At 45.9% G+C, this 12,405-nt stretch overlaps 1 protein-coding gene across 1 annotated transcript in view; it reads left to right on the top strand.

Moving 5' to 3' along the window:
- Window positions 1-4,870: 4,870 nt before the first annotated feature.
- The window catches only part of LOC120932030 (beta-1,4-galactosyltransferase 1-like), a 121,464-nt gene continuing 113,929 nt past the window's right edge, over window positions 4,871-12,405 (top strand). The window contains exons 1-2 of the mRNA XM_040344119.1: window positions 4,871-4,988; window positions 7,812-8,044. Coding sequence (XP_040200053.1) covers window positions 4,871-4,988; window positions 7,812-8,044 — 351 coding nt within the window. The remainder of the gene's footprint in view (window positions 4,989-7,811; window positions 8,045-12,405) is intronic.

Genomic DNA, 12,405 nt, shown 5'->3' with positions numbered 1-12,405 from the left:
CCCAGGTACGAAATTTTAAGGAATATCTCACTTTTATTGTTTCACTTTAAGCATTATTAAAATCACTGCTCCCGAAAAAATGGCAGTTTTTTTTCTTTTTTTGCATTGATACATGTCCCCTGGGGCAGGACCCAGGTCCCCAAACACTTTAGATTTCTCCCATAGACTTTTACAGGGTGTTCTGTGGCTTTTCGAATTTGCCGCAAACACCCAAAATTGTTCGCTGTTCGCCTAACAGGCAATGTTCAAGTTGAACATGAGTTTGACTCTAACTCGAAGCTCATCCCTACCAGAGAATTTCACAGTTCAGAACGGCAACAAAAAAAAACAGATACACCCTGTGAAGATTGTGGCTGACAGACTTGTGTAAAAGAATGTGATTTCAGCCCTGTGTAGTGTAAGGGGGAGGGGAAAGGAGCTCTGCTAAGTGACCTGCCAGGGGTCCATGTCCCCTGATTTTCCAGCGGGGATCCCTGTCCTCTGATGTAAGGAGGAACTCTGGGAACTCAAAACTCTTAAGCCACTTTGAGTATCTTGGCATGCGGTGGGTGTATCTGCATGCACAGTGGAAGTGGTGGGTGGAAGTGGGCAGGGGGCCCAGGTCAACTTTTGCATCAGGGCCCACAAGCTTCAAGCTAGGCCTCTGCCTACAATGCCATCATCTATGGACGTTCCATTTGTAGGCTTATGCCCCGTACACACGATTGAAAATTCCAACAGCAAAAGTGCGTATGCTCCATTGGACTTTTGCTGTCGGAATTTCCGCCAACAAAAGATTGATAGCTTGTTCTCAAATTTTCAGACGGAAAAAATTCCCATTGGAAAGTCCTATTGCCTGTAGCAATTCCGACGCATGCTCGGAAACAATTCGAGGCATGCTCGAAGCATTGAACTTAATTTTCTCAGCTCGTCGTAGTGTTGTATGTCACTGCATTCTTGACGGTCAAAAGTTCAGAGAACTTTTGTGTGACCATGTGTATGCAAGCCAAGCTTGAGCGGAATTTCGTCAGAAAAACCATTCAAGGTTTTTCCGACGGAAAATCTGATTCTGTGTACGTGGCATTAGCCTCTGTGGATGTAGTCAATATGTTCTAGAATTGTAACCAAAAAGGCTAGGAACCCTTTCTTTTGATCTTATGGGGTTATTTATGTATTGCTCAAGTTAGCATATTTTAAGGGACATTCTAATGCCGTGTACACGCGATCGTTTTTCGGGTTGTAAAAAATTACGTTTTTAAGGGTCTAGAAAGAACTACATTTTTTTCAACTCGATCATTAAAACGGCCTTACCTACACATGATCGTGAAAAAAAAAATGCTCTAGCAAAGCGCAGTGACGTACAACACGTACAACGGCACTATAAAGGGGAAGTTCCATGCGGATTGCGCCACCCTTTGGGATGCTTTTGATGATTTTGTGTTAGTAAAAGACGATTCGTGCTTTTCAGTCTGTTACAGCGTGATGAATGTGCTTACTCCATTACTAGTTTTACCAGAACGAGCGCTCCTGTCTCATAACTTGCTTCTGAGCATGCGCGTTTTTTTCACGTCGTTAAAGCCCACACACGACCATTTTTTACAACCTTAAAAACTACAACATTAAAAACGTTCTGAAAAAATAGAGTTCGAAATTTTTAATGGCCATTTTTTACATCATGAAAAATGCTCTGGAGCCCACACACGATCGTTTTTAATGACATTAAAAAATTATAGTTTTATATAATTGTTTATTGAACCTGTGGGTTGGAAGGGAGCAGAGCACCAACCATATCTACAGTATAGTTAGTAGGAAATAATTGTTTTACTTGAGTTATTTATTTAAAATATGCGCAAAATAGTATATAAAAAATATTTTGTTTTTTAAAAGTATTTTAATTTTCCCACAGATTCAAAACAGTTGACATTGTGCCCAGAAATACCACATAATTTAGGTAAGTTAAACATTCTGTTAACAATGCCCATTTACTTTTTTTTTTTTTTTGTATGTAACAATATATTATGAAAAAGAAAAAAAATATTATTTTGGAATTCTTTATTTCTATATGTAAACAAAAGAGACAAAAAAAAATGTCATGAGGTTCCCCAAAATCCATACTAGACCCTTATCCAAGCATGCAAGCTAGAAAGGGTGGGGGGGGGGACAAGTGCGTGCCCCCCCTCTTGAACCATGCACTCAACATACTGGGGTATTTTTTCCAGGGAAGGGTACCCACCTAGCAAAGTGCTTTGTCCCAATGTTGATGAGGAGAAGCGCTCTTTCCGCACAACCCTGGCCTGGTAGTTGTGGAGGTGTGGGAGGAAATGTTGTATCCTGGCCTAGACCAACAAGGCCCAGACCTAGGGCAGCACTTTACAGGGGGGCAGCACGAAAAGTGTCCCCGTCGGCTTGTGCCAGTCTGATGAGGCGGACTGGCCTGAGAGGCAAATTAGTCTAGCGCCCCATAAAGTGGCCGCACTGCTTCCGGTATGCGGGAGGCTGGCATTTTGCAGCTGTGTGTGTGTGTGTGTGGGGGGGGCACTGTTTCTAATTTTGACTGTCCTATCATCCTGGATCACAAACTTTTCTCACTGTGCTATGTTTTCTGCTGCACCATTGGCATGTTATACAGTATCTTCTTAGTCCTCTCCATAAAATGATCAGAAATGTGTGCTTGAAGTAGAACTATAGGCAACATTTCATTTTGGATAGAGGGAGGGTTATAGCCCCTGCCAGTTTATTTTTTACCATCCCTGTCCCATTGCAGAGATTTCCCTCCACTAGGAAATCTTTGCAAATTAAGGGAATCCATTGCGCCCCCCGGCCCTCAGAACTAGTGTCCCCACTCGAAAATTTCAGGGAGAGTCTTAAACAGAAAGGACTGTGGCCTTGACAGGAAGGGATGGCTCATATTTAAATTAGGGGGTGCACGAGTTTAGACATGCCTAGGGCAACAGAAAACCTAAATACACTACTGACTGTGCGAATGTGGGGACATGCCAGGTATCATAAAGTGCATCAAGTTAGAGAAACCTCATCTTTAGCCAGAATATATAGTAATAAGGAAGGAGGGAACAGCTACCTCTGACACTGTTATGTAGGATCAAATCAAGTCAGCTTAGCTCTCCCACAGTATTCAAAATGTTCTTAAATGGATGTCATCAGCACATGCGAACTGAAGAAAAGGCTTGTATGTGCCATTTCTTCAGCTGCTGTCAGACTTGCATGTATCTGGTCTGCGAGCCCAATAGAGCAAGGGAAGGTCTCCCGTACGGATCTGACTTGCGGCCCCTGGAAGTGGAGACAGGAGGCACGGGAGTGTGTAAGGGTATGAGAGCCTGGAGGCTTGTTGCAGGAACCAGATGCAGAAGAGGTTGGTAGTCCGCTCGGACAGCGGGCAGGCTGGTATGACCACTGGAGAGTGAAGCTGGGCAGTAACAGAGTAGAGTGGTTGGGTCACAAGCAAGGTCGGGCGGCGAGGTACAGTGGAGAAGGCATCTGCAAGGTTAAAACAAGCCGAAATCAGATGCAGGCGGAAGGCAAAGAGAATCCAGGTAAACAGGCTGGGTGGTCAGAAGGTCACGGTTCAGGCAGGTAGCGGTATAAGGTAACAGGAAACTGAAGATCAGACTGAAGTATTCCAGGGGTTAAAATGGACTGTTTGGCGCCAAGTGGCGCGGACGCATCTTTGCGCACAGGTGCACGCACACGCAATCCAAGACGCGCACTAGATCACACGGGCGTGCGCACCCGCAGCCGGGGACGTTAACCAGCGCGCACCGGAGTGCACAAATCGTCGTGCATCGGCACGCGCACCAAGGTGACCAACACCATGTCCAGCAAGGTGAGTTCTCTGACAGTGCCCCCCCTAAAGGCCAGCCTCCGGATGCCCAGTTGGGCCAGTTTAGAAGCATGGGACCTCTTGAAGGCCTGCATGAGTTCTTCAGCATGAATGCTGCTCTCAGATTCCCAAGAGTTGCCCCTCCATTTTATTAGGTATTGCGTCTGGTTGCATCTTCTCCTACAATCCAGAATCGCCTCCACCTCAAACCCCTCCTCATTGTCCACAATTACAGGTTCCGGTAGATTGGTATTACGGCCAGTGAAAGGGTTGGGAACAACTGGTTTTAGCAAAGTCACATGAAAGACTGGGTTTACCTTCAAGGTGTTGGGTAAGTCAAGTTCATATGCCACATTGTTCATTTTCCTCTTTACAGGGAAGGGACCCATGAATTTAGGGCTCAATTTCCTTGAGGGACAGGCCATCTTCAGATTAATTGTGGATAACCACACCTGGTTGCCGGGTTCCAGACTGAGTTCTACTCGTCTTTTCCTGTCAAACATTTTCTTATTGTATTCTTGAGTTTTAGACATGGTTTCCTGTAGAAGTTTGTTGTTAGAAATGAAAAAGTCCATTGTCTCGGACACTGCAGAAATAGCACATTTGACTAAGGTATTTGGCAGAAAGGAGGGATGGAAACCATAGTTGGCAAAAAACGGAGTCTGTTTGATAGCGGAGTGCAGGGAGTTGTTATACGCAAACTCCGCGATGCGCAGTAAGGAAACCCAGTCATCCTGAGAAAAGGAAGAGAAGCAGCGGAGATACTGCTACTGGTTGTTTTTTTCGGTTTTCCCCATTCGTCTGGGGGTGATACGCAGAGGAGAAGGCCAACTCGATTTCAAGAGAGCCGCAGAGAGCCTTCCAAAATCTGGAGGTGAACTGGACACCACGTCTGAGACAATATTAGCTGGGACTCCGTGCAGCCTCACTATTTCTTTTATGAAGACCTTTGCCGTCTCCATGGCTGAAGGCGTGCCTTTCATGGGGAGAAAGTGGGCCATTTTGGATAATCTGTCAATGGTGGAAAACCCTTTGGACAGGGGGAGTTCGACGATGAAGTCCATCGACACAATCTTCCAGGGTCTTTCAGGGATGGGCAAAGATTTGAATAGACCCCAAGCCTTAGTCCACAAAACTCTTGCAGTCGCTACTCAACTGAGGCCACCAGAATGTGCGCTACACCAATTCAGCTGTCTTCAGTGCACCAAAGTGTCCGGCCAGCTTGTGGTCATGACAAAGTTACAGAATTGTTACCCATAGACTCTCTGGGACCACGATCTTACCCTCATGCCAGATTAGGCAATCTTGTGCCTCTGGGAGTAGGGTTAGATCAACAGAAGCTTGCTTAAGGTCCTCTTGAAGTAGCAAAAAGTTTCCAGCAGGGATGGTGTCTGGGGGTATGGGTTTTTCAGAATTGCTGAACATAAGGGAAAGTGCATCCAGGTCTGTATGTAATGTATAACAGGAATCTTGAGAAAAAGAGAGCCCACCTTGCCTGTCTTGGTTTCAACCTCTTGGCTGTTCTCAAGTACTCCAAATTTTTGTGGTCTGTGTAGACCAGAATGGGATGTGCTGCACCCTCAAGTAGGTAGCGCCACTCCTCTAGAGCGGCCTTGATGGCCAAAAGCTCCCTGTCTCCCACGTCATAGTTTTTCTCCGATGTGAATAACTTACGGGAAAAGAAGGCTACCGGATAAAGAAGGGCCTTGGCCCCTTGTCGCTGGGATAGCACAGCCCCTGCTGCGATTTCTGACGCATCCAATTCCAAGACAAACGGTAATGCCAGGTCAGGGTGTTTCAGGATGGAGGCAGAAGTAAATACTGTATTTATTGGCGTATAACACTCGCTTTTTTACCCTGAAAATAGAGGGTAAACTGTGCCTGTGTGTTATACGCAGGGGGCTGTTGAAAGTTGTTTTCCTAAAACTTCCCTCTTAAAGTTAGGGTGCGTGTTATACGCCTGTGCGTGTTATAAGCCGATAAATACGGTAACTCTTTACGTTTTTCAAAGGCAGATTGAGCCCTAGAAGACAAAGAGAAACAAGTTCCCTGTTTAGTCAACTCGGTGAGGGGGGGCAATTATTGTGGAGAATACCTGGATGAACTTCCGATAAAAGTTGGAGAAGCCAATGAAGCGTTGAACCCCTTTTATCTGTGGGAGCGGGCCAGTCAAGGATAGCGGAAACCTTCTGAGGGTCCATCCTAATGCCCTCAACCAAGATGATTAGCCCAAGAAACTGGATACATTGAAGTTCAAATTCATATTTCTCGGGTTTAGTGTACAGACCATGTTGCCTGAGCCGAGCTAGAACATTTTGAACATGTCTGCGGTGGTCGTTTACAGAAGAGAAGATCAAGATGTCATCCAAATACACTATGACATATAAGTCCAGGTAGTTACGGAAGATGTCGTTGACAAAGTGCTGGAATGTGGCCGGTGCATTACACAATCCAAAGGGCTAATGACTAAATACTCGAAATGTCTGAATCGAGTACGGAAAGACAGTTTTCCATTCGTCACCCTCTCGGATGCGGATTAAGTTGTAGGCACCCCGGAGGTCCAGCTTGCTGAAAATAACTGCAGACCCCAGCCTTTGGAAGAGTTCTGGTACAAGTGGTAAGGGGTAACGTTTTTTTATGGTGATCTTGTTCAATTCCCGATAATCAATGCAGGGAAGTAGGGAATGATCTTTTTTTTTCAACGAAAAAGATGCCTGCACCGGCCAGGGAGATGGAAGGACGGATGAAGCCTTTCTTCAAATTATCATCAATGTAGACCTTCAGAGTGCCCAACTCCTGCTCAGTCAGGGGGAAACTTCTCCCAAAGTGTACTTCAGTTTCAGGTAAGAGTTCTATAGGGCAATCATAAGGTCTTTGAGGAGGTAGGGTCTCTGCCCCTTTTTTACTGAACACGTCCAAAAAGTCATGATGGGGGGGCAGGAATAGACTGCAGTAATTCGGTGTCTAATCCAGGCAGAGCAGATGAGGAGAACGGGCTGGGGTTTGCTGCAGACAAAACTGCTGACAATTGTTGGAGGAGCAGACGGAAGCCGCAGACGGACGCCGGACCCGACGAGGCCGCCTATGGACGCTGCGGAAGACACCAAAACTGTAAGTACAACAAATCTTTTTTTCACAGGAATCCAGGTCAAGTTTAGGGGTGCGCGCTATACCCCAGTAAATACGGTAATTACAGGTGCTTATGATGAAACATCAGAGGTCTATTAAAACCCTGGTGTCTGCAGCCCATATAGATCAAGAGCATAAAGTCTCTATTCTCCTGCTTACCTGTCCACAGCTGCCTGAACTTTCACAGCTCTGAACCTGGAAGTGCTCAGAGCAGAGCACTCTAAATTGTCTCACTTCTATTAAAATTAGCAAAGTGATCTCAGTTAGAGACCTTTTTATCTCCTGCTGAGACCAGGATTGTAGACACTAGCCAGGCCCTAGGCACTTGTTTATGTCATGTTACGGGAGATTCGGCCCCGATTCTCAGGCCGCGTACACACGGTCGGTCCATCCGATGAGAACGGTCCGAAGGACCGTTGTCATCGGTTAACCGATGAAGCTGACTGATGGTCTGATGTGCCTACACACCATAGGTTAAAAAACGATCGTGTCAGAACGCGGTGACGTAAAACACAAAGATGTGCTGAAAATAACGAAGTTCAATGCTTCCAAGCATGCGTCGACTTGATTCTGAGCATGCATGGATTTTTAACCGATGCTTTTGCATACTAACCATCGGTTTTGACCTATCGGTTAGGCGTCCATCGGTTAAATTTTAAAGCAAGTTCTAATTTTTTTGACCGAAGGTTAACTGACCAATGGGGCCCACACACGATCGGTTTGGACCGATGAAAAGGTCCTTCAGTCCATTTTCATCGGTTTTGACCTACCGTGTGTAAGCGGCCTCAGTTATTAAATGTAACTTTGCCTGATATAATAATATACTCTAAGACTAACTTCATTATTTTTCTCCATCTTATTACAGGTTTTGTATTAATTAATCTGAGGGAGAACATGTCATTTTTGCATACAATTTCAGAAAATCCAAATGTGCAGTTTGGAGGAAAAGCGAAACCTCAGCTTTGTAAGGCTCTGCAGAAAGTTGCCATAATTATTCCATATCGTAATCGGGAACCCCATCTTAAAACGTGGCTGCATTACATGCATCCATTTCTACAAAAGCAGCAGGGAGAATATGGAGTATATGTGGTGGAACAGGTAACAATAATTTTGCTTAATCTGTACAAATGCCCTGATGTACTGAAAAGGAATGCAAGAGGAAGAAAAGTAAAACTAGGTCCAATTTATTAACTAATATAATAGGATACTACAGGTGTGTACCCATGCCCCTGTAGGAGTTGCTGAATGTAGTGGTTCACCTGTCACCCTGTCCAGCCAGACATCCATCTCTCATGTCACGTACCTTACCAGAGGCCGAAGTGCTGGGAGGGCTTCCCTTGCGACTAAGTGCAGAGCTCCTCCTGAAGGTGGCACAGGGAGTGCTATACCCAAAATGGCAGGAGTTGCCAGCCGCGACAAGCTGAGGTGATGCTGGAGATCAGCTGGTGAGCAGGGTAGACTCTCAGGCAGGGGTACCTCGGAAGTACTAGATGAGGCTGTGCAGCAGGGAGAACCAGAGGCAGAGTCAGAAGCCAAGCCGGAAGTCATACACAAGTTAGCAAGCAGAGGTAAAGTCACTGGAACAGGTCAAAGGACAAGCCGAGTCATACACTGGATCAGCAGACAGGAACAGGATACAGGAACCAGCTGAGGATCAGGCCAGGGTCATACACTGGATCAGCAGACAGGAACAGGATACAGGAACAAGCCGAGGATCAAGCTGGGGTCATACACAGAGAAGACTGGTCAGGCAAGCCTGGTCAATAACGGTAATTCAAGGTAGCAGGAACTCAGGAACACACACAGGAAGGCTGAAGATCATGCAGCAGTTGGTGACTGCTGCAGCAGGCTTTAAACATGGGGCCAAGAGTACACTGGGCACCAAGAGTCACTCACGTATTGCGTGCGCTATGGCGCACGCGCATGCGCAATGGAGAACGTAGATTCCTCACCGTTGTTTTCCCATGTGCGCGCCTGTGTGCGCGCGCATGCGCATTGCATTTGTTTTTCCGTGATTCTGCTGAACATGGATAGACCTGCCAGTCCTTTTGCGGATAGTTCCCTGACACTCAGTCACTCTGAGACTTAGAACAGTCCATAGCTTTGATTTGTTTTTTTATTTGAGGGGATTAAACTTGGATGGGAAATTGGGAATTATGGGATGCCCAGGAAAATTCAGTGCAAACTTGCTTGGGACCTGTATATACACTTCTAACTTGCTAGCTGGCAGGGCCTGAAGAAAGCTATCTGGGATTGGTAGCTGAATAGAGGACAGTTAGCACCTGAACTATTTCTACACCATAGGGGCCTGAGGTCCCTGCCCGCAAAAGGCTCATAGTCCCACGCCACACTATAGTCCATCAAGTCCAACCTATGTGTGTGATTATATGTCAGTATTACATTGTATATGCATGTATGTTGTGGTCGTTCAGGTGCTTATCTAATAGTTTTTTTAAACTATTGGTGCTCCCGTTGAGACCAGCGCCTGTGGAAGGGAATTCCACATCCTTGCTGCTCTTACAGTAAAGAACCCTCTATGTAGTTTAAGGTTAACCCTCTTTTCTTCTAATTTTAATGAGTGGCCACGTGTCTTATTAAACTCCCTTCCACAAAAAAGTTTTACCCGCATTGTGGGGTCACAGTACGATATTTGTAAATTGAAATCATATCTCCTCTCAAGCGTCTCTTCTCCAGAGAGAATACATTCAGTGCTCAAAACCTTTCCTTATTATAGATGGCCTGCCGGTTCGCCAGGCGGTCGTTTCGCGGCAAACTTTGGTTGTTCGCGGTCCGCCAAACATCTGGCGATGTTCGCGGCGGGCTGCAATGTTACATGGGTAAGAACTTTGACCTATGACACATCCATCAGGTGGTGCAGGACAGCCAATTGAGACATTTCAGCACATGGACATACCCCCTACCTCATAAATAGACCTGATCTGGCGGCCATCTTACATTCTGCTTTTTGTCAGTGTAGGGAGAGGGTGCTGTTTGGAGCAGGGACAGGCTGTATTCATTCAAATAGCTATCTAAAAGGTCCACAAAGGTCCTTTTAAGGACTGGTATAGGTGTGCTACTTGCTCTAGTATATAGGTGTCTAATACATTCATATACTTTTTGTCAGTGTAGAGAGAGGGTTCTGTTTGGAGCAGGGACAGGCTGTATTCATTCAAATAGCTATCTAAAAGGTCCACAAAGGTCCTTTTAAGGACTGGTGTAGGTGTGCTACTTGCTCTAGTATATAGGTGTCTAATACATTCATCTACTTTTTGTCAGTGTAGGGAGAGGGTGCTGTTTGGAGCAGGGACAGAGTTTAGCGACCCAAATCGCTACCTAACAGGTCCACAAAAGTCCTTTCAAGCACTGTAGGTGTGCTACTTGCTCTGCAGTACATGATAGTGTGTAATACATTCATATATTTTTGGTCAGTGTAGGGAGAGGTTGGCGTTTCCAGCAGGGACAGAGTTTAGCGACACAAATCGCTACCTAACAGGTCCACAAAAGTCTTTTCAAGCACTGGTATAGGTGTGCTACTTGCTCTGCAGTATATAGGTGTAATATACACTTATAATATGCTTTCGAATATAGAAAGCATATTATAGTGGATTTGTATTGTGCAGCATTGTGACTGGCGGTGTATTTGGTTACTGCTGGATTTTGCCTCTTTCGCTGCATTTCCTCTGCTACACACATTATAAAATATTCCTGAAAAAAAAGTTTCATAACTGGTGCGATAAACCAGTGGCTCCCCAAAACGTCAGATTGAAGTGTGGTGTTATCTAAAAATATACTTTAGTAATAGTGTATTTGGGTACTGACAAATTTTTGTCGCTTTCGCTGCGTTACCTCTGCTACACACAGTGACAAAATTTCCTGAAAAAAAAGTTTCATAACTGATGCGATAAACCAGTGGCCCCCCAAAACGACAGATTGAAGTGGGGTGTTATCTAAAAATATACTTTAGTAATAGTGTATTTGGGTACTGCAGAATTTTTGTCGCTTTCACTGCATTACCTCTGCTACGCACAGTGACAACATTTTCTAAAAAAAAAGTTTCATAACTGGTGCGATAAACCAGTGGCCCCCCAAAACGTCAGATTGAAGCGGGGTATTATCTAAAAATTCACTTTAGTAATAGTGTATTTGTGTACTGCAGGATTTTGGTCGCTTTCGCTGCGTTACCTCTGCTACACACAGTGACAAAATTTCCTGAAAAAAAAGTTTTAGGTGAAATAAACCAGTGGCCCCCCAAAACGACAGATTTTGTTATATACCTTCTTCCACATATACTGCCCTTCTCTAGAGACTTTTATCACAGGGTCATTTAAAAAATGACAGGCAGAGGAAGAGGCAGGCCCTTCCGCAGGGGTGGTAGGGGTATGGCAGGAGCACCAGGCCGGAGCCAAAGTGGGAAGTGGCACAATGTTCGTTCGATTACGTCAAAGGACACACCAGACTTGGTTGAGTGGCTCGCCACCAACACCACCACCACCATACACCCTCCGCTTGAGTCACAGGAATTATTTTCCGGTCCATCAGAAGACATTTCGGATGCACAGCCATTCTTGGCATTGGATCAGGAAGAGGAGGTAGCAACATCCGCCACTCAGCAGTCTGACGACAGTACTCAGATCAGCCCAAGGAGGTTGGTGCCCGCTGTTGCTGCCTACTCCGAGATCTCTATTGTTAGTGATGGGGAAGGTGTTGTCGATGATGACGTGTCTACAGACGTCACGTGGGTGCCCACAAGAGAGGAAGAGGAGGGGAGTTCAGAGGGAGAGATGGACCAACAGATAGGGATGAGAAGCAGGCCTACTTACATTGCACAGGAGGGACAAACCAAACTCCCACTGTGTCAGGAGCGAGCCATCAACCATGTACGGTCACATCTGGTGCTCCCAGGACGCCGGCCCATGGCTCTGCAGTGTGGGCTTTTTTTTAACTTGTCCGCTGCAGACAATAGTGTTGCCATCTGCAGCCTTTGCAATCAACGCATAAGTCGCGGTAAGCCCAACACTCACCTAGGGATGACCGTCTTATAAAGGCACCTGGCCTCCCATCACCAAGCCCAGTGGGAGCAACGCCATCAGAACCCACAAAGCCACACTCCAGGCTCTCACCGTCCAGCCTCTTCTCCTTCTCCTTCCCCTCTATGCTCACAATTGTCCTCCACTCCACCTTCCATCATGCCTTCCTCATGTTTTTCTGCAAAAAGGCAGGCTTTCGTGGCCCAAATGTTCGATCGTAAAAAAACGATGACGCCGGATAACCCTCTTGCCCAACGGTTGACCGCTGGCTTGTCAGAACTGATAGCCCGCCAACTACTGCCATATAAACTGGTGTACTCGGAGGCCTTTCGAAAATTTGTGGCCATTGGAACACCACAATGGAAGGTCCCAGGAAGGAATTTTTTTTCACAGAAGGGCATCTCAGAGCTACATGGCCATGTTCAGCGGCAA

This window comes from Rana temporaria, chromosome 1, assembly GCF_905171775.1.
Source record: "Rana temporaria chromosome 1, aRanTem1.1, whole genome shotgun sequence".
NCBI lineage: Eukaryota > Metazoa > Chordata > Amphibia > Anura > Ranidae > Rana > Rana temporaria.
Note: the sequence above shows the minus strand (reverse complement) of the source record. Positions and strands in the feature narration are given on the sequence as shown.